Raw genomic sequence first — 22,471 nt, 5'->3', positions numbered from 1 at the left:
TTACAATCGTAGAACACAATTTTTTTTGCTCTTTCTAAATATGATCAAATGATACAGATAATCTATCCAAGCCAAACATGGCATATGTTTGCGGTTAGGCCCTGTTTGGGGGAGCTGAGCTGAACATTCGGTTAAGCTGGTTCAGTTGCTTTGAGTGTTTTGGATAAGCTTTTATGAGTTGATTTAAAATATTAACCTCAATATTTTCCATATTTTTGTAAAGGTGAATAAAAGCTATATTTCTCACTTTTCTCATTTTCTAAAATATACAGGTAAGGTAATATGAATAATCTTAAATATAATACATTAATGCTTGCCTTTTTAAAATGTGGAATAAAAATAAAGTTCAATTAGCCTCAAATGCAACATTGGCCACAACATCATATTTCGAGCCAAATACATCAGCAAATGTTTTAGATGCATACACAAATAGAGATGATAATAGCTGCACATGTAATGGGACTTGAAACTCCAAGAACTAAGAGAGATAAACTTGAGAAACCTTGGAATATCTCGAAGAGAATGGGCTTCCTCCAGTTCAAAAATTTGGTTACAATGCAAAGGGAATCAATTAAGGTCTTCCTAATCAACTAAAGAAAAGCAAATCGAGATGGCAGCTAAAATGCTTAAGAACCAGTTCCCTGATGATGACAATAATATTAGTTCATAATTTCATGTTATCTCTATCATAATATCGAAAATTTAAATAAATTTGGAGAATAGAATTAAATAAGCATAATAAGATTTCCTAATATTCAAATTACAATTGATCATAAGATAGAATCAAGATTGACAACATTTTGGGAATAGGAAATCTATTCTATGACAAAATCCACTTAAAACCTTGTGTTCCCATTAAATTGGAAGCCCGTAACATGAATCAATTACATACCATGTAGAAGCAACTCATCAGAAGGCAAGCATGCTTTACTGTTGTATCTTTAAGAGGAAGAAGCTTTCTCTATATATGATCATTAGTAAGGCCTGTTTTTATACAAGGCATAATATAACAAATGGTTTAAATGGCCATACACAGATTTTCATATGAAAATAGATAGTCTTGATGAAGCATAATGCACTTCAGCTAAGCTACTTTGAAGAACCTTTGAACGGCTACACAATGGCCAATTTTAGGCTCTCCATGTTTTTACCAAATGTTGCTTATATGATTTCCAGACAATTTTCACTTTAGAAACCATATCATTCTTAGCAATCTTCTCAACAATTGTCAACATTCCCAATCATCAAAACACCTCTAGTTGATCCTAGCTTGCTCTCCACATTGGCAAAAGTAGAAGCTCTCAGGCAGACACATCCAAATTACAACATTTTTTTAAGAGCTTTTTGGACAGGAATTTCATGGTGTCCCTATTGATGAACTTTGAAGAACCTTTAAATCCTGTTGATTCAAGTCTTGTAAAATTTAAAATTCTTTTTTTTTTTTTGCAGAAACCAATTTTCATCAATAAAATGTCTCATAACACAAATATAACTAATATTATATTTTGAAGTTCAAATATCAGGTGTAAGTGGAATTTTAGAATTAAGAGTTGACAAAACAGAAATTAAAATTTTGTTTATATAAATAATAAATTATAAATCATTTGATCTAATTGTATTTCTAGAAACCTTTTTAAATTGAGGATTTAATAATTGTTATAAAAATCTTTCTAGCATAGGGTCTACAGCTAATAAAAATGATTGTTTAGCATATACAATATATTTAGTTAATTCTTGTCTTATTTTTCTTAAAAATATTAAAAATTACCAAAAATTCATACCCAATTTGTGTTTGAATTTTATCATTTTTAATTTTTAATGAATAACCATATGTCTAGCCAAATAGCCAATACCCCTCTTGCTACCAAGGTTTTAAATTTCGCAATGTATTGGCCAATATGGGTTGATACGTATCATTTTGGAAGAGTTCAGATACACGAAACATGTATAATTACATGGTTTCGTATTCTTTCATCCGTATCGGCCTTGTATCAGACCATTTCCAGTATGTATCGGCCAATACAATTCGAAACACGCCGATACATACTCGAAACAAGCCGGTACGCATTATGTATCAGCCGAATTTAATTTCCCTCTTCTTTTAAATTTAAATTTAAATTATCTCTTCTCTTTCTCATTAATATCAATTTTAATTAAGTCTTAAAGTTTGAGATGTCACTAAATGCTAATATAATTTAATTAAATGCTCATTTAAGCTACCTTTAGTTACAACATTTAATATGTCATTAAATGTTATTTAAGTGAAATAACTTGTTAAAAATCACAAACCAAAGTTAACAAGTTTCAAACCCAAGTCATTTGCTTATAACAATAATAAATTAATTGTTATACCAACCTTAATTACTTATTAAAATGACATTTTTTATACTTAAAGTAATCTTTATTGCTTTGGTGGAAGTTACACAACAAATGCTATAAATTTGATTATTAAAATTTATATAATAATAAGATGAATACGAGTTATATTTATTTATTAAAAATTAAGGTATATATTAACTTTTATACATAATAAATATTAACTAATAAATAATTTCAAAAAAAATATTAACTAATAAATATTAGTGTATATACACACATTTTAGTTCTATTGTTTTTAAATGGTTACTAATTATATCCCAATACTTTATATAAATCATTAAAGAATGGTTTTATGTTTAAATAAATTAGTTATACTCACATAAAACTCATTTTTATTATTGTTCATATTTTTAAGGATTTTTTTTTTTTGTATTTTCTAGTGTATCCATGTGTATCTTGATTTTTCGTCCGTATCTATACGTTTTTAAAGTGTATCTCAATATGTCTCTTAAAATTACCTTTCCGATACACCTTCCGTTTCCGGTACTTTCAACCTTACATCTTATGAAAACATTTTTTTCCCTTTCCCTCAAAGGTTTTTATGGTAAACATTTCTCAAACTTTACTGATTTTTTCTTTCCTAGTAGCAGTATTAGGCTTAGCCTCAACAACGTCAATAATAGAAGCACTAGCACCCATATCAATGCTATCATATTGTAAATGTATGTTCTCAAAGTCCGAACATGTTGGGAAAACAAAAGGGATTTTGAGAGATTCAAAGGTTTACTCAAGTTACGCTAAAGCTGAAATAACTTTTTTAAAGACCAAAAACCTTTTTCAAGGGAATATACTAATACAAGTTCTAGTCTTTGGAGAGAAAGAATGCAACCTTTCTCGAGTAATTCTTAGAATAATATTTGAATCTTTATCAAGGTCTGACCTTTTCTCAAAAAGTACAAGCCCATTTAAAGAAATGAATGAAAGCTTTTCAAGAATTTTACAATAAAGGTCAAGAAAGATTTCTCAAATGATTTTCCAAATGTTTATTTGAGAGACTTTTCAAAGATTTCAAAAATCTAATCTCAACAATCTTTAAGACTTAAAACCTTTCTTAAGGAAATAATCAATGATTGCACAAGCCTTTGGAAAGCAAACCAATATTTCTCAAGTGCTTCTCAATAAAATATCAATTTAAATACAAGCTTTCTTAATCAAATATCAATTCCAATGTTTTAAAAAATGACCCAGAACTAGAACCTTTTTGGCCACCAGTTTTTGGGTTAATGGTTCGACCATCCAGTTCTAATGGATGACCCGTTCTAACAAAAAAATTAAAAAAATAATTAAAATAAAAATGGTCAACACCGTTGAATAGGTCAAATGGGCCGACAGTTCAACACCACCCAGGTCAACGGATCATTGAGAAGAAACTCTGTTTAGTTAGGTTAGAAAAATGATTGCCAATAAAAGCTCTAGACCGATATAGATACCATTCTTCCTTTCTAATTTCTTCAATCAAAGCCCTTCAAGATAATTGCCAAAATAAAGCTCCTTTATTTTTGTTCAAAGTTCTCTTTCTTTTCTGTTCTTAGATTTCTCACTTTTCACTGAAAGCTTCAAATTCTATTTTCAAAACCTTTTACTTCTTTTTTCTCCAATTTTGAAAATCTATTTTCCTATTTTTATTAAAAATTTTCTTCTTCAAAATTTCATCTTAAATCCTCACTGTAGCCAAGTCAAGGAGTCTATAGAGTCATGTTTAATTAACCAATCAAAACATGTCACCTTGGGCCTCTTTTAAATGGTTTAAAAGTGGTCAAAATAAGACCAATAAAATAAAGGATCACCAAGGGGACATCTCACACTGCATTTTTGGACTGTCTTGTCTCACATTAAAATTCAAGGATGAACCCGAGGATGAGCCCTAATAGGATAGACTGCTATTTTTTCACATTTTGTGATATTTTAGCTTACCTAAATAAATTTTAAAATATTTCTATGCCATTTTATCTCCAAATGGGATAACTTCAACCAACTTAAACCACTTTGAATTAAGGTTAATTATTTTTAAATGATTCATTTTCTAAATTGAGCCCAGGTAAATGTGAATGAGCTGCTTACATAAGAATCCTAGAATTCACCACTTAGTCTAAAATTGTGCAACCAATCTTGCTTGAATTCTTGTTCGTTCCTTTATCTTCTTAGCCTTGAGTGAAATAAAATATGCCATGTATGAGGTAGGCTTCAAGGCTTGAGTTTCAACCAGGAGCTTGTCTTGCTTTTCATGAGTTGCAAATAAAACTTACTAGATTAGCTTGATTGAAAGACTTAGCAAACATTATTAAACTAGTGTTTCGTAATCATCCAAACACAGATAATATTAACAAAGTCAACTTCACAATTAAGTCATCATAAGTTCCTAAATTGTTATTCTTCATTCTATTTCCAGAGTAAAAAGTTGCAATCATTACCATTCATGAAGATAAGGGAAATGCTCCCAAAAGGTTACCATTCATGGAGATACATAACTAGTGCCTAATTGTTTAAAGATTTGATTAGCTCTAGTTACATCTTATAGATTTTCTCGATTTAATCTTCTCCACCCCTTGATTGAAGATTTTGTTATTCTTATTATTTCCAGAGTAAAAGGTCGCAATCAATCTTGAAGATAACAACTTTTTTTATCAATTATTCTCTTTTTCAATTATGAATTAATTCCCATCTATAAAAAGGTGCCTAATTGTCTAAGGATTTTCATTTAATTAACCCTAGTTACGTCTTATGGGCAAAAGGTTGGCAAATTGTCATTTATGAAGACAATAATCATCCATCAAATATTCTTTGTTATCATTGATTAAATTTCCATCCATGGGATGTGAGCTATGCCTCATTCGATTAGCTTTGATTGCTTTTTGTAAAAAAACAATATTAGTAAATTACCCTTCGAGATAGTTATATTAAATGAAACATTCTGTTTCATGGCTTTCATCCTTGATTACATTTCTATCCGTAGGATATGAGAGGAGCCGTGGTTGGATTTATTTCCCAATATAAAATTTGAACTTAAATTTAAATTTGACTTCAAAGTGGTCTCACATGGACTCGCCCCTCATGTTAATAGATTTGTAATGGCAAGGCCCAAGTAGGGAAAAAAACAACAAAGCTCGTGTACGAATTTGAGTTTATGGAGAAAGGCCCAAATAGAAAAGACCCACACCAAGGCCCATATATGAATTTGAATTTATGAGGCCGGGCCCATTTAAAAGGACATGGAAACTTTAAAGCCTACGCTATGACATGAATTAACAATTTTCTTAATATTTCATCACGAGTTGTTTCAGTTGGAAAAGAATGAACCTAGTTGCAACTTGCAACCGTTTGCAAGTAGGTCGGTCAAGCATCAAGACAGCGGAACCTCGTTATCATAAACGGGGTTCTTGCGTTGGCCCAGCATAAGTGCTTCCGTCAAAAAGGAAAACACACACACAATCACAGCCAAGTAATTTAGAGTTTAGACAGCTGGTTTATCAAGACATTACAATGGCGGACCTCTTTCCATGTTCTGGCAAACTTGCTTCTATTTGGCATAGGATGGCATCAAATAGCTTTTCTCCAAAAGGTAAGTACAATTTTGAAGTTGATGTTGAAAGAGTTTTATTGAAATATCCAACACCGCATGCTGAAAATTAAAAATAATTAAAAAAAAAGGAACATTAGAACTTCACCTCAAGCAATGCAGATGAGAAGAGCCATAACCCCAATAATAATCTGAAAGACGAATGCAAGGGCTTTCAATGGCTCCTAGATTCTGTAAAATAAAGTTCTGTAGTCTCCCAAATGTGATCATCGAAACTAGCTTAAAAGACCCCGCTGCTTAAAGACGTCAAGCATGGCAGCACCTATCTTTGCCGGAGACTCAACAACTGTAACCCCAGCTTCTCTGAGGGTCTTGATTTTATCTTGGGCTGTACCTTTTCCACCTGACACAATAGCTGCATACCAGAGAATAGAAGCTCCAAAATCAAACCTCTACATTTAAGGGTTTTTTTTTTTTTTTTTTTTTTCTGTAGACACTTGAACAGTAAAAAAAAAAGCCTCCCGGAATAAAAAATAAAAAAAAACACATTAAGGGTGGGAGAGAGGAAAGAAAAACGCACAACTAAATACCTATTATCTTCAACCAAGGAATAATTAAGAAACAAGTACAATAAAAAGTCTTGTATGGTTTAACACTCGGCAGTAGTTCCACTTTTTTTCCATAGAATTACCTGGTTATTTATTATCTTGTTTAACAAACAGCAGTCGTATATGGCTTTTTTACTAGTTAAATATTTTATCCACAGTAATACATCAATAAGTCATTCAGTTCATCCAACTTCAGCTGCTACCCAACAGCCCTGGCAACTCAAGGTGAAAAATCCAACCCTTGAATTCACCATGGGCAATAATTGACTTTCTGATCTGACCCACAAGGTTGAAGGTGAAAGCTGAAGCTAATCCAATCCTAAGCTAAGAACAAAAGCCTTTTCAGCTGGAATAACTGATGCATGCCCACATAAAGTTATCCAAGAAGAAATCCTTACAGATCACCCCTAATGTGTTGTTGGACACAGATGACTCCCCTATGGAGATGAGAAAATGGTTAGTGCTGTTAAAACTCTAAAGAAAAAGAATTTAGATAATATTATTATCTTGTGATTTATCTTTTCTCTCTGTTCATAACTCCTTTCTTCTTTTTTTATCAATAACCACATTTCATTAATTAATCACAAAAATATTACAAGGATGAAGATAAACTTTCTTATCTTCTAGCTGGAGCTTGAGCTCCCAAGAACAAAAATGGAAAAAATTACACTGGTGCCCAAAACATTAACTCCCTCTCGAGTCCTTTCTTCTCCTTCTGTTCCCATTCTAAGCTAAGTAACCCTTATAAGAAAAGATAACTTTCTTCTTTAGATTTGAGTAAAAATTTGATTCTAATCATTTTTTATTGCTTTTACTGAATAGAGGAAAAAATTGTCAAATTTAAAAACCCTCTCTTGGTACCAATAAGCAACCCTTCTGATCCCAAGTCTGATCAATAACATATCAAAAGGAAATCAACTAACATTGAGAGAGAGAGGGGAATAAATATGAAGTAACATCAGCACACTGGGAGAATCATTCAGGAATAAATAAAAAAGTCGTGCTGCAACTAGGGTTCCTCACCAAGAATCCTAGTTAGGAAACTAACCAACAATTATCCTAATATTATATAGAGACATGTATGAGAGTCTTAGTCCAATCGGGATTCCTTTACCAGAGTCATAATTGAAAATCCAACATGGATTGACTCAAGTATACTAGACCATTTAGGATTCTTGACTACAACGCTCTCTTGTCTTTTTTTCTTTTTTGGTAAATCAATGCTCTCTTGTCTAAGGGTATGCATTCCCCACTGAACATTCTCAAAACATTAGATCCATTCCTAACCACCCAACATATAAAGAATTTACACAATATACCTCCCATTTGAGGTACTCTAATTTTCCAAAACTTATTAAATCTTACAATTGAGAATTTTAGGCTACTAATTACTCAATTTAATCACATTAGTGCATGTCCTGCACTCAATAGATAATAATCTCATACAAGTGTGCATGCACATTATGGATAAAGATCATACTTAACATTCTAAAACCAATAAAAGTTATATTGTATACAGTACCTCCAGCATGACCCATACGACGGCCAGGTGGTGCAGTAAGTCCAGCAATAAATGCAACAATAGGTTTCTCAGTCCCACTTTCCTGCGAGAGAATCAGTATGCCCAGTGAAAGAATCAGGAAATATTTAATGAAAGCAATTTTCTCATTTTCAATAGAAATACTGTGTAATAGCAGCTGCACTTTGAAAGATGTACAGTGTACATATTTGTATTCTTCCCAAACAGAGCCTTAATAACAAATAGAATAACAGCATATATGTCAACAAAATTATCTGTTCGTTACAGATCTTTATTTTTCTGTTGCCTCTCCTATTCTCTATCCACAAGGATCAAGGATAGTATGCTATTTTGACTTGTTTATCATATTTGAATCAAATTCGGATTGCAATCAGATATTAAGTAGTATAAATAAATTAAACTAAAACAATCAAAATACTTTATATTATTAACAAAATGAAATAAAAATGACTCAGACTTAATTGGTAAAAACACAACATTAAATATAATAGGGAAAAACAATCAATTGATTTCATGAAAAACCCAATTGAAAATTACTTGAATGAAACTTGGAATGATGACAATTTGGTAAAAACAGAACATTTAAATCAAATTTATTAATAGGTATAATATAAGTTTTTATATATGAGCATATATTTAAATCGAATCGAACCAAATAGGGATGGATCCATATTTGATCCAATAATATACATATCCATACTTGTCAAGGAAAAACGTAGGCAACTAAGCCCTTTTTTGGTGCTCACCCTCGCCCAATCAACTTAGCACTTTTTTTTTGTTAGGGTTTGATTGTTTGACCGGTACACAATTTAAGTACGAAAACTTTAAGGATTAGAGGTTAGAGCAATCGGAGTTGAAAACTTCTTCCCAGACAGACATAAAAGCTCAACTACTCTTCTTTTTTCTGGTTTTTTTCAACTTTTTTCAAGATAGGAAACAACCATCTCTGATTGTTATATTTCTAGTTCATTTCCTTCGTTTTTTGGAACAAAAACAGGGGATCCACCCTTTCTTTTTATTATTCATTATGTTTTTTTTTTTCTTTTCCTTCAGTTTTTGGACAAAAGCAAGGACTCTGCCCCTTCTTCTTCTTCATTTTAAGTTTTTTTCATCCCTTTTTTCTAAGATAAGAACAAGGCACTGCCTCTTCTTTGAGGTTAATTTCTTTCTATTTTCTGAGACAAAAAACAGAGGATATGCCCCTAATTGTTTTAAGATATATTCTTATTCTACCACAAAACAGGGTCTCAACCCCCTTACTTTCCTAAACATAGTTTGAGACAATAGGTAACACCTAGGCAACTAGGTGACTAAGTGCTCCCCTGATGCCTAGATTTCCACAACATATTTCCACTTCAACTTCCATGGGTAGCAACATAAAATTTGACTGGAATCGACATATTCCCTAATAACTCAACTTCATATCTTTTCCTTAGCACCTCCAAAGAGTTTCTCCATCCTGCTGTCCTGATGGAGTTGATTACTCCATCAATGAACCCTTTCAACCACGGCACAGCTTCCTCGTGCAATAGAACCATCGCCTTCCCATCCTCTCAGATTTTTAGCAGGTTTCTACCTCTAGCCCTTCCAAGTTCGAACAGCAATCTTTTTGCTTCGATGTTCAATTCAAATTTCCACCTGTTCACTGCCTGGAAATCTTCGTCACTTTGCCCTTTCTCTCCTCTCTCCATCTTCGCTTTGTTTGGAGGTGTCTCCTCAACACCTCTCTAGGTTGTATTTGCTTTTTCTTTTTAGTGAATTTTCTTTTTTTGCTTTTCAAAAAAAAAAAAGTTTCACAGTAGGGAGTTCAGAGAGAAGGTTTTACAAGGGGAGCAAACAAAAGATAGGGATTTGGACCTGAGACTGGATTGGTGGTTCCCAGCAGTTGGGGACCTGAGACTGGATTGACAAGCCTCATCTGATAGCCCCACCAGGCTTGACTTACCGGTCTGGTTGACCCCAACACTTCCTCTACCCAACCGTTGGCCTAAGTTCAAATTCTCCCCCTATTGCGCATGTGTGTTCTCTTTAATGATATTAATCAACACCTGGACATGTGAAGAGCCGCCTGTCACTACTCTTTTGTATTTAGTGGAACTCTCTTCCTTCTGCCATTTGGCCTCCTCTACATTCCACATCTGTTGTTCCATTTTGGTGTAATTTCCATTCCCTACTGAACCAATCAACCAGCAATTGCCACGTTAGCAATCATTCTCAACCTGATCATCTTTTTCCTTCTACCTTCCTTCCACAATGAGGCTTCCATGGAGGTTGTCAACCACACAAAGTAGGATAAACCATCTGACACAAGCCCCACCTTTCTGGGTATTTCTTCCGGTTTCACACCATTGAGTTTTAAGGCAGCTGAATGAAGATCATAGGCAAAAACACTGACCAACTGGGCACTGCATATGAATGGCAGAGATTGCAAAACTTCTTTGTTCCACAGATGAAAGGGCAGTCCAATGATTCTAACGATAGTGTTATCTTCACTACCAGCCTCTTTTGCATTAGACAGAGGGCACCATTTTGAAACTGTCACAGAACCAGAGCTGGAATTGATGCTTATTGCATCTAAATCTTTCTCGTTATCCTGTAAATCGGTTAACGCTTACATCTTTCAAAGGGAGTAATCATAATGGATCTTTTTAAATTTGACTCCTCCGAAACTGCTTCTGCTACTAACTTTCAATCTAGTGGTTGCTGCCTAGTTTGAACCACCCACTTCCAATCATCACTGAAACATCTTTGGGGGCCATCTGCTTCTTCTCCATGCTTGTCACTGCTGGAATAGTTCCCTTTTCTTTGTTAGAGACCTGGGCTTCTTGTTGTCCATTCTGCTTCAAAAGCTCTCTGAGAACTGTTAATATTTCCTTCCATCCCTCACCTTTCCTACATCCGGGTAAGCATATCATCTGTTTTTTCCCTTTACCAAAAGATTCATGACATGCTATGAATCTTCCTTTAGCATTAGATTTTCTGTCAGCTTTAAACTCTCTATCTGCCTCAATCTTCATACTCCTGCAAGTAACTTCTCTTCTCTGAGATAAAGCTTCTCCCACAAACCCCTGAAACCATTCTCTCTCTTCTTTTCCCACTGAAGCTGTCCAACAGCACAGCCTTGGCTTCCACCTTCACCAATCTCCTCCATCTCCCAGCCTTCGCAAAGTTTTCCATCTCTAAACTCATCCCTTCCACACACTTGCCCTTTGTATCCTTTGGTTCCTTTCTACAATCTAGAAATGGTGCTTCACATGATCCTTTTCCAGAGGTTCTTACCAAATTATGGTTCAAACCCATGCATTGCATGGATTTACTTGCTAGAAATAAATTCAAACAAGAGCATAGCAGGTTTTTTATGTTGAACAAGGTTTTAAATGTCAAAACTATAATTTCCTAATTGTATTATTTTTTATTAATTTTAATAACAACCTATAATTTCAGATGAAATGTGAGACGCCTCAAATTTTGAAAAACACTAAAGTTTTGGCCAAAATAGATTTACTTGAAATGTTGCATATTTCATTTAGTTGCCAAAATGATCACTGAGATTTTACAAAATTTTGCAAAAATTTAAAACCATGGTGCAGATTTCTTAGCCTAAAAGGTCAGCATATGCAAAAATCTGAATATCAAATTTATAACCTTTTTCTTTGGCCTGCTAATCATATTTAGAGAGAGAGAGAGAGAGAGGTATCAGATAACTAAAATATATGCTCATGATAATTCTTGGCAGAGAACCTTACAGGTGACAGAGCCTAGCATGAGCAAAAGATCCATTGAACATTGATATCTCTTGCTTAAATGGTCTTGGGTTACTCATTAGATTATGCAAATTAATTAAGAACGCATTTCTACCTTAATCAGAGCAGCAGCATCCTCTTCTGCAGTCCCTCCAATCTCTCCTATTAGAATGATACCTGGAATGCAAATGGCAGGCTATAAGATAATATGAATATATAATTGCTTCTTCCGCATCAATGACAGAAACAGGAAATACAAGGTTTTATACAGACATAAATCATACCAAAGTGAGGAAAATAAAGAAGACTCTCTCAAAGGAAGCTACAAGAATTCATAACCTTAAGATGTAAGCATTTAATTAGCAGCAACAGTCTATGAATTGAAGCCTTATGGGGTCAAGATGGAATCTAATTAACACCCATACTCACCTCGTTATGTCACAAGTCTAATTTCATAGCAATCAAGTGGTTTTTACTTTTCCAAATGTTAAAGGCACTTTACTGAACAACTCTGTGATGTTATTGTGACCGTTGATATCATCATTCCATGTCATTCAGTTATGAGGCTAACTCCAAAAGATGAGAATACGGAAATGATAAAAAAAAAAAATCCGACTTGCCAATGACATGATTATCTCATTGACGCAGACATGGGGAAAAAGCAAAGAAACCATGAAAGGAAAAAAAATATCAACTTTCTCCAAAGTCCTACACCAATTGCAATTTCATAATTATTGGATCATTCTAATTTTGGTAAACTTTAACATTTTGAAAGTTATTTTCTATAATCTTGTTGTTACAGGAATAGGATTAATCATCTCTGAGTGCGAAATCATTTAAGAGAGATTTTATTAGTTTTTAGAATTTTGAAAACTTGAAGCTGCAGACCAATTATGCATTTTGTTTGATTTTGGTGCCTTCAGAACTAAAATCATGTAAATTTGACATATGTTGGAAAAATTGTGGCCTCTGATGTATGCTTTTGACAGTATCTGTATTTGTCTATGTCTGACATAATGTTGGAGCAGTGTTTTAAAAGGCGTGGGAGGCATACGCCTCAAACGCTTTTTTCATGAGGTGTGCTAGAGGCGTACACCTCATGCACACCTTGTATAAAAAGACAAAAAAAAGGAAAAGAAAAAAGGAAAGGAAAGGAAAAGAAAAGAAAAGGGAAGGGAAAGAAAAAGAAAGAGAAGAAAAGAAAAGGAAAGGGAAGAAAAGATAAGGAGAAAGCCCCCACCCCCTTTCCGCTGGAGAGTTTGTCTGGTTCTCCCCCCAGACCCCCCCCCCCCTTTCAACTAATGCTATGCACCTTTATTCTTATTAATATAAAATATTTTTATTAAAAATAAAGAAAAAAAATGATATCCCCCCTTCCTCTTGTTCCTCCTCCCCTTCCTCCTGTTACACATCTTACATTCTGAACTACGCCTCACACGTTTTAAAACATTGTGTTGGAGTTGCCTACAATTTAGAAGGTTCAGTAAGATTAGTAATTTAAGTTATTTTAAGCACCCAAGTTCATATCTTAGTGTTTGACGGGCACACCTTATTCCTATTGCAATAAGGAGTCATTCTATTCAGTTTTCAAATTAGAATTGAATCTAAAAAGGGTGGTCCAAACCTGTTGTTGGTTGAATCTGTAAACTGAGTCCTTATACCTTTCCTTTTAGATAAGAGATAATGAAAAGGATGTTTGGTTTGAAGTTACCTGCAAGTAAGATCTCTCCCCTCCACCCTCCCCCCCCCCCTCCCCTTTTTTTGAAAGAGAAGAAAAAATTCATTACAAATAAAAAGGAGAGTACACAAGGAAGGTGACAAGAAATCACCCAAGAGAATAAAGACAACACCTACACCAAATTTCAACAGGACACAAATACATAAACTAAACCAAAATCAAAGGCCAGGCTCTTCCTGAATCACAGCATCACCTCGTAAACCCCCAACCCGAAAGCAACCACAGACCTCCAAGGCTCCAACTCCTCTGAAACAAAGAACTAACTACAGCAGCCACCCCTAATCCTTTTTTCTAGAAAACACCTTGCCACCCCAAAAGAACAAGTCAAAGTTTTTACCCACCTGAACGTTTCTTTCAACAATTTTCTCAAGGGCCATGTCACCATTCCTTTCCACCTTTTCTAAATTTCTATCAACAGCTCTCAAAGTCAAATCATTCCCATCCACAGTTTTATTTGCCTCTTGAAGCAGTTCAGCCCTTTGAGTTCCTAACCTGAGTGTTGCTTGATGTCCCTCCCCCCAGGAGCCCCTAAAGTTGACTCATTCTTCTTCACTCCTTTTCTCTTGTAAACCTTTATATATCTTTTTGTAGGACCTGCCCCAACTACATCAAGTTTCAACCTTGAGAAAACCTGTCACGTGAACTAAATGCAACTTACTTGAGCTACGACGTTTCATAGGAACCAACTCCTCAACTGCAGCCTCATCTTTCTTCAATCTTTCTCCTACGCCCCACAGAACTTACTTGAGCTATGACGTTTCATAGAACCAACTCCTCAACTTCAGCCTTATCTTTCTTCAATCTTCCTCCTACGTCACTTCTCCACCCCTAGCTTACCAACCACAACCTCCTCATCTGAGAAATGGTCATCAAGAGGAATCACGCCCTAGAGACAGCCCATATCACCTACATCTTCGACTATATTCCTTCTACGACGCCTCCAACATCTTTGGTTTTTCCCACTCTGGTCTTCTGCTTTCCTGGCTTCCTTCACTCCATCACCCAACCCAAGCTCCACTCCAATAATTCTGTTGCCTCCTCTAAGACAGCAAAGAGATTAGAGAGCAAAGTAGAATCACAACCTTTAGTCGTCCTAGCTTCATCCATCTAGATTTTAGATGAAATAGAAACCTCAAATTTTCAGCATCATCTCGATCACAACAGCCTGGAGAACAATCAACTAAAACATCACTTTGAGCCTTCTTAAGATCAGAAAACTTCTCCTCATCTAACAGAACAATCCTCTTCCCCTCAGACCTCCAGAAAGCCACATGGCCCAACTTAAGCTATTGGCTACACTTTTCGAACAAACTCCAATCCCTGCCCTGTCTATACTCTTAACTGACCTACCACATGTCCCAATGGAACGCACACCACACCAGAATTTCTATCAATTAAAACACTGACTTCGAAAAGGCCCCACTCCCTCCACTAAGTTCCAAAACTCTACCCTCCATTTATTCCTAAAACCATCGAGCTGCCCCGACTAAAATTAAAATTTTAATTCCAGAACTGCCCTCATCTTCAACCTCTGTTCGTTAAGCTGACCTTTTGTCTTCCTAGTTTTCTCCACAAAATGACAACACCTCACAAAAGGTGATTGGGAATGGTCATGAGGCAACAGAATATACATGCTTGATGTTCTAGAGCAAAGCAAAGAACAACCCTTGAAAGTTGCTTTTGGATCTTCCTCTTAAGAGTCCATAAGTCATGTCATGTTCTGCTATTTTTAGCTAGGTCATGTCTTTTTCAACTTTGATTGTTTAAAGGAGTCAGTTTGTCATGTTTGCATTGTATGTGAGTTTTCAAAGCATTGTAGAAATACTTGTCCTTACTATTTACCTTCTATGGGTGGTTATTGTAGAGAAGATGGGCCGAATGGCCCATAGGCTGTTTATCCTTTTTTATTTTTATGTTCTTTGCTGTAATGGGGGGGCTCTCTGTAAATTATTAAAGTTTAACTTAATGAAATGGAATTAGGGGTGTAAGAGAGAGTTATGTTCAAAAAAATCTCTCTCTGAACCCTAGTTGCCGCCACCTTCTTCTTCTTCTTCTTCTTCTTCTTCTTCTTATCTCTTCTTGAACCTGATTTCTGCTACTTCCTTTTGATTTTCTGCAACTTTTTAAACAGTCCTTTCTTTTCAAAAGGCTGTTTTTCTTCTTGGTATTAAAGCAGGCTCAACTTTTCCCTTTTTTTTTCACCTTTTTTCCCCATACATGGTGTGTATGGTGAACTGAATCGTATGAATAGGTAAAGAAACCTATTTCAGCCCAGTTGTTAGTGGTTTCTAGAGAGAAGGGGACTGGTTTTGTCGTCCTCCTGACAGATTCAAGTGTGTTGCCCGAAACCCTAATTTTCAGGAGAAATTTGATGATGGGCCCCACAGGGAGTTTGACACGGGCGCTCAATGACTGCATCTCTTGGCTTTCGGGTTTGACGCAGGAAGCTGGTATGGCTGCATAGAGGTTAGCTCACAACACAATTTTTGTTCTGTCTCCATTTGTTGTTAGAAGTTATTTTCGAAGTATTTAAGAAGATGAACCCTTCAGAAGTTGAAAACAAGCATGTTGCTGAATCCGAACAAATTCCGGGAGCCTCTGTAGACTCTCTACTAGCTATGACCACAGTCAAGCTGGATGGAACTTATTATCTGGCATGGTCACAATCAGTAAAAATTCATATCTGCAGTAGAGGCAAATGGGGTTTTATCTCCGGGAGCAAGAAGGCTCCTTCGGAAGATGATCCATCATATAAAAAATGGATGCAAGAAAATTATATTGTTATTGGACGGCTAGTGAACTCAATGCAACCACAGATTAGTCGGCACTATTTGTGGATGAATTCAGCAAAGGAAATTTGGGATAGTGTTGCCGAAACCTATTCCCAGAAATTAAATGTGGCCAAGGTTTACAAGCTGAGAAATGATGTGAAGAATTTGAGACAGAGGGAGAAACTGTTAGCTGTTTATTTCTCAATACTGAAGTCTTTATGATAGGAAATTGATTTGATAGAAGCTATAGCCTGGGACACCACTAATGATGCTGAGACCTACAGAAAACTTGTTGAGAGAAATAGGGTATTTGAGTTTTTGACAAGGTTGAGTCCAGAGCATGACATCACAAAGCAAAATATTTTATCAAAGGATAGTATTTCACTGTTTCAAGCTTATGCCTTGGTAAGTAGTGAAGAAAGCAGGAGACTTGTCCAGGTTCAAGGGGCTGGTCTAAATGATCACTTTGCTAATATGGGAGTGAAACCCAAGGAAGTTGCAGGGACTCCAAATAGCTTAGGGAAGAAAGAAATTATTTGTGAGTACTGTAAGAAGCCAAAACACACTAAAGACAAGTGTTGGAAATTGCATCCTGAGCTTCTTCCTCTTCGGTTTCAAAAGAAGTCTGATAATATGAAGGTAGGGAGTGCCAATTGTTGTTGGTCCAGATAGTGGCAGATACCAAATTGAAGAGATGACTGCTAGTGAGCAGTTAGCAGCTATGAAGGCAGAATATGAGAAGTTTGGAAGGATGATCAGTCACCTAAAGGGTGTGGCCTCTTCTTCCAACCCTCCAGGAAATTCAACATCTTCTTCATTTGCTCATTCAGGTATACAGGCTTCTACCAATCATGTAACTATCTCAAGTAATCGTAGGATCCCCTGGATTATTGATTCTAGTGCGTCTGATCATATGACCAGCCTTTCCACTTTGTTTGTTTCTTATGATTTACTACCTGCCCGTGACAAAATCACCCTAGCCGATGGCTCTCTTGCCCCTATCTCCGGCAAGGGAATCATCAAGGCTACAGATTCCTTGATACTTCCTTCTGCTCTTCATGTACCCAAGCTAAATACAAATTTGTTATTTGTAAGTAGCTTAACTAAGTCATTGAACTATTGTGTAACCTTCTTTCCTTCCTACTGTGTTTTTCAGGATCTGGAATCTCAGAAAGCGATTGGGAGTGGCCATGAGGCGAATGGAATATATTTACTGGACACTCCTGGACAGAGCCATGGACAACCTGGAAAAGCTGCTTTTGGGTCTACATCTACAGAGCCCATCAGTCGAGTCATGTTATGTCATTTTCGTTTGAGTCATCTTTCTTTTTTCTGCAATAAGTCATTTATTCCCATAATTGTTTAAGGGAATTAGTCTGTCCAATCTTCATTGTGAGTCGTGTGAATTGTCAAAACATTGTAGAAGCAGTTATCCTCTGAGTAATAAAAGATCTTCTTCATTTCATATTGTACACTCTGATGTGTGGGGGCCTTACCACTTACCTTCTATGGGTAGCTACAAATATTTTATCTTGTTCATTGATGACTTTTCTCAGTTCACTTGGATATGAAGTCTTGTGATGAGGTTCCCAGACTTGTGAGGCAATTCCATAAATTTGTCCTATCCCATTTTGATACCAGAATTAAAATTTTCAGATCCGACAATGCAAAAGAATATTTTGAGAAAAACCTGACCTGCTATCTCACTGATTTGGGGGTTATTCACCAAAGCTCCTGTGTTAGGACCCCAGAACAGAATGGAGTTCTAAAAGAAAAAATCGGCATATTGTTGAAGTTGCAAGAAGTATTCTATTTACCTCACATGTCCTTACAAAATTTTGGGGTGATGTTCTCACTGCAACCTACTTAATCAACTGTATGCCATCCGGGGTTTTGGGGTTTAAGTCTCCCTTCAGTCTTCTTCATCTGGGCAAGAATCTTTTTCCTATTCCTCTTCGTGTCTTTGGCTGCACTTGTTATGTACATATCCCAAGTGTCCAGAGACATAAAATTGAACCCAAAGCCCACAAGTATATCTTCCTTGGAATAAGAGTTATTGTTGTTTTGATATGAAGACTGGCACTTGGTATATCTCAACGGATGTCACCTTTGATGAGATCTCTTTCTTTTATGATTCTTCTCAAGAGAGGCATTGTCCAAAAGAAGAGAATTTGTCACAATTGTTTGCTCTTCCCCTTCCTGTCCCAGTTGAGTTTTCTGTTGAGACTCTTCCTCCTTCAAATGAGTCAAGGGAGGATCAATCATTTCATTTTCATTCTAGTGTTCCTATCCCTCCTCCTTTACCTCCTTGTCCTCTTTTTAATCCCAGGTTGTACCAACAACAGAGAACCAGAAGTGAGCAGATTGTTTCCCCTTTAGCACATGAGACTCCTGCACTTCCAATCACAAAAGAGACAATAGGTATTGATACATCCCCTTTTAAGTCATCCTTTCCAGACCTTGATATCTCTATTGCTATTAGGAAAGGAAAAAGGAAATGTACTGCACATTGCATTTTCAAACACCTTTCTTATAGTTTGCTCTCTCCTTCATATTTTGCCTACCTTTCTTCTATTCCTTCTAACCCAATTCCCAAGCCTGTGTCAAATGCTCTTACTATTCTAGAATAGAGGGATGCTATGAGAACAAATATTGATGCCCTGCACAAGAATGACACTTGGGAAGTGGTTGATTTTCCTGGAGGGAAGGATCCAATAGGTTGTAAGTGGGATTTTACTATCAAATATCATGCTGATGGCGCCATTGAAAGGTTACAAGGGCTAGGTTGGTTGCAAAAGGTTATACATAGACTTATGGGATTGATTATCTGGAGACCTTTGCTCCTGTTACAAAGATGACTTCTGTGAGAGTTCTGCTATCTCTGGCTACACACTCAGACTGGCCACTTTATCAGCTGGATGTAAAGAATGCATTTCTCAATGGGAGTTACATGAGGAGGTCTATATGTCTCTTCCTCTAGGGATGTATGAAACAGATATGAAATGGAAGGTCTGCAGGCTGAAGAAATCTCTTTATGGACTGAAACAGTCCCCTAGAGCATGGTTTGAAAGGTTTAGGGCTGACCTTGTTAGCTTTAGCTATGTACAGACACAATCTAATCATACCCTCTTTGTGAAGAGGAGAGGTTGTTTACCTGATTGTGTATGTTGATGATATTGTTGTGACTAGTAATGATGTATCAGGGATTAATGATCTCAAATCTTTCCTTCATACAGAATTTGAAATCAAAGATCTAGGGGAATTGAGATAATTTCTTGGCATAAAAGTTGCTAGATCCAAGGATGGGATCTTTATCTCTCAGAGAAAGTATGTACTTGATTTGCTCTCTGAAACAGGGAAGATGGGTGCTAGACCAGTTGCTACTCCTATTGATACGAGTCATAAACTCTCTGCTTCAGATGGAATATTGTTGAAAGACAAAGGAGTCTTCCAGAGACTACTTGGAAAACTTCTCTATCTATTCATGACTCAGCCAGACATTGCATATGTTGTTAGTTGCATTAGTCAGTTCATGCATGCTCCCAGGGATACTCACATGGCAGCAACAGAATGGATTCTGTGTTATTTGAAGGGTTCCCCTGGAAAGGGAATTCTATTTACTAAGCATGGCCATACGAAATTTGAACCCTACATAGATGATGATTGGGCCGGAAACATTGATGACAGAAGATCTACCTCTAGGTATTGTATCTTGGTGGCAGGTAATATTGTCTCTTCGATAAGCAAGAAACAATCAGTTGTTGCCCGATCTTTAGCCAAAGCTAAATACAGAGCCATGACTCATGGAGTTTCTGAACTACTGTGGCTTAGATCCTTGGAGGAACTGTGTATTGAGCATGATAAGCCAATGATGTTATATTGTGATAATCAGGCTACCATCAACATTGCTCACAATCCAATGCAACATGACAGAACTAAACATATTGAAACTAACAGACACTTCATTCAAGAAAGAGTGGCTTCTAGAGAGGTGTGTCTACCTTTCATCACTTCTGAAGGACAATTAGCTAATTTACTCACCAAGGGCATTCCCAAGGCTAAACTTCAGCATGATATTGGCAAGCTTGGCATGATTGACATCTATGCTCAGATTGAGGGGGAGTATAGAGAAGATGGGCCACATGGCCCATAAGCTGTTTATCCTTTTTTATTTTTATGTTCTTTGCTGTAATGGGCCTTAATCTGGGCTTTATTTTTTCTTGTGTTATGTTTTTTAATTTTTCTGCCCAACTAGGGGCCTCTCTGTAAGTTATTAAAGTTTAACTTAATGAAATGGAAGTAGGGGTGTAAGAGAGAAAGTTATGTTCAAAAAAATCTCTCTCCGAACCCTAGTTGCCGCCACCTTTTTCTTCTCTCTTCTTGAACCTGATTTCTGCTACTTCCTTTTGATTTTCTGCAACTTTTTAAAGCCCTTTCTTTTCAATAGGTTGTTTTTCTTCTGTTATTGATACTTTATTTTGTTTATTGATGACTTTTCTCGATACATTTGGATATACTTGATGTGTTCACATAATGAAGTTGCAAAGATTGTGAAAATTTTTCATAAATTTATCCTTACCCAATTTGATACTTGTAACAAGATATTTTGGTCAGATAACGCAAAGGAATATTTTGAGAAGAGTTTTGTTTCTTATCTTGATTCTTTTGGGATTATTCACCAAAACTCTTGTGTACACACTCCACAACAAAATGGAGTTGTTAAACAGAAAAACCGTCATATTGTTGAAGTAGCCAAAAGCATTTTATTTGCCTTATGTTCCTACCAAATTTTGAGGGGATATTGTTATTACAACATCTTATCTTATCAATTGTATGCCATCCATTGTCTTGGGTTTCAAGTCACCTTTTAGCCTCTTTTTATTAGCAACACAAAATTTGATTCAAACCTTTTAGCCCGTTATTTCCAAACAAAGGCTTCTTCTCTCTTCCTCTTCATGTCTTTGGTTGCACTTGCTATGTTCATATCCCAATGCACAAATGTCACAAGTGTTCTCTTCGCCGCGCCATCAAGTGCCATCCGTCGTGCCTACAGCCGCCACTCCAGTGTCCAAGTGTGTGTCATGGGTGGGCTATGCATGTATTTTTGTAGGGGGGTTTGCCAATGGCATTCTTATAATTATTTAGTATGATTTTTCATCCTTTTGATGTATCTTTATGTCACTCCCCCAAAAGCTTAACGTACTCTTTGAGGGGAGGTAGGTAGTCGAGTGAATCAAGAGCATGTAAAGGTTAAGCATGAGATCCCCTCGACACTGAACTGTGTGCTTATGCTTGCCATCCATTAATGCAATACAATTTGCCTTTTGTCTAATTCGTGTGCCATCTTTGTTGCCTTTTCTTGTATTGTTGCTTGTTGCTTAGGCTTATTCGTTGCATTCAAGTGTCGCATGGAGCCTTGATGACTAGCCCCGTGACAGCTGGTATCAGAGAAGGAGCTCCTACACACACATTGGACCCTGTCTTCACCCCTACTTCAGCACAATGAAGAGCAACAGTGACATTGCCGATGACACACTACATGGGTTGCACCAAGTCCACGACACCAATGAGGCTCCACTCAACGATCCCACCAAGACACAAGCCCCAAAGGGCCGCACAACTAAAGCTAGCAAGCGTGACAAATCTGTCGACCAACTAGCTAGCATGGACATGCGCATCCTACGCTGCGAGGCAATAGTAGGTGAGACTTGAGATCGGGTCGACAAACTCCATCTCAACATGGAGACGATAGAGGGAGACGATAGAGAATGCTATGGTGGAGCTGGAGAGCCGCTTTAACGGAGTCCTCCGAGACGTCCACAACACCTTGCAGCAGTCACAAGCCAGCTCTTCCCAAAGCAGCCTTCAAGGCATGATGGACAGCTTCCAAGCACAATAGGATGAGATGAGGGCTGAGTTGACAATCATGAAAAGAGCTATGGCCAATTCCACCGGCCCTTCATTCGCTCCATCCACCCACATCAAGGTGTGCCAACCAACTCCATACTCCAGTGCTCGTGATGCTCAGGAGCTTGAAAACTTCTTGTGGCAACTTGATCAGTACTTCTCCACGACTGGCATCCATGATGACCAAACTCAGGTACGTACAACCGCCATGTATTTAAATGATATTGCAATGTTATGGTGGCGTAGATGTTGCCAAGACATTGAACGT

General features: G+C 36.6%; 1 protein-coding gene across 3 annotated transcripts in view; it reads right to left on the bottom strand.

Moving 5' to 3' along the window:
• Positions 1–5,877: 5,877 nt before the first annotated feature.
• Positions 5,878–22,471, bottom strand: part of LOC148873153 (succinate--CoA ligase [ADP-forming] subunit alpha, mitochondrial) — a 38,098-nt gene continuing 21,504 nt past the window's right edge. For all 3 annotated transcript variants that reach the window (XM_088969107.1, XM_088969117.1, XM_088969127.1), the window contains exons 6-8: positions 11,903–11,964; positions 8,027–8,108; positions 5,878–6,311 (exon numbers count right to left, since the gene is read on the bottom strand). In XM_088969107.1, coding sequence (XP_088825233.1) covers positions 6,172–6,311; positions 8,027–8,108; positions 11,903–11,964 — 284 coding nt within the window. In that variant the 3' untranslated portion in view covers positions 5,878–6,171. The remainder of the gene's footprint in view (positions 6,312–8,026; positions 8,109–11,902; positions 11,965–22,471) is intronic.

Source organism: Nelumbo lutea, chromosome 1 (genome assembly GCF_056320005.1).
Source record: "Nelumbo lutea isolate HS-2025 chromosome 1, American lotus-T2T, whole genome shotgun sequence".
In the NCBI taxonomy this organism is placed as follows: Eukaryota; Viridiplantae; Streptophyta; class Magnoliopsida; order Proteales; family Nelumbonaceae; genus Nelumbo; species Nelumbo lutea.
Note: the sequence above shows the minus strand (reverse complement) of the source record. Positions and strands in the feature narration are given on the sequence as shown.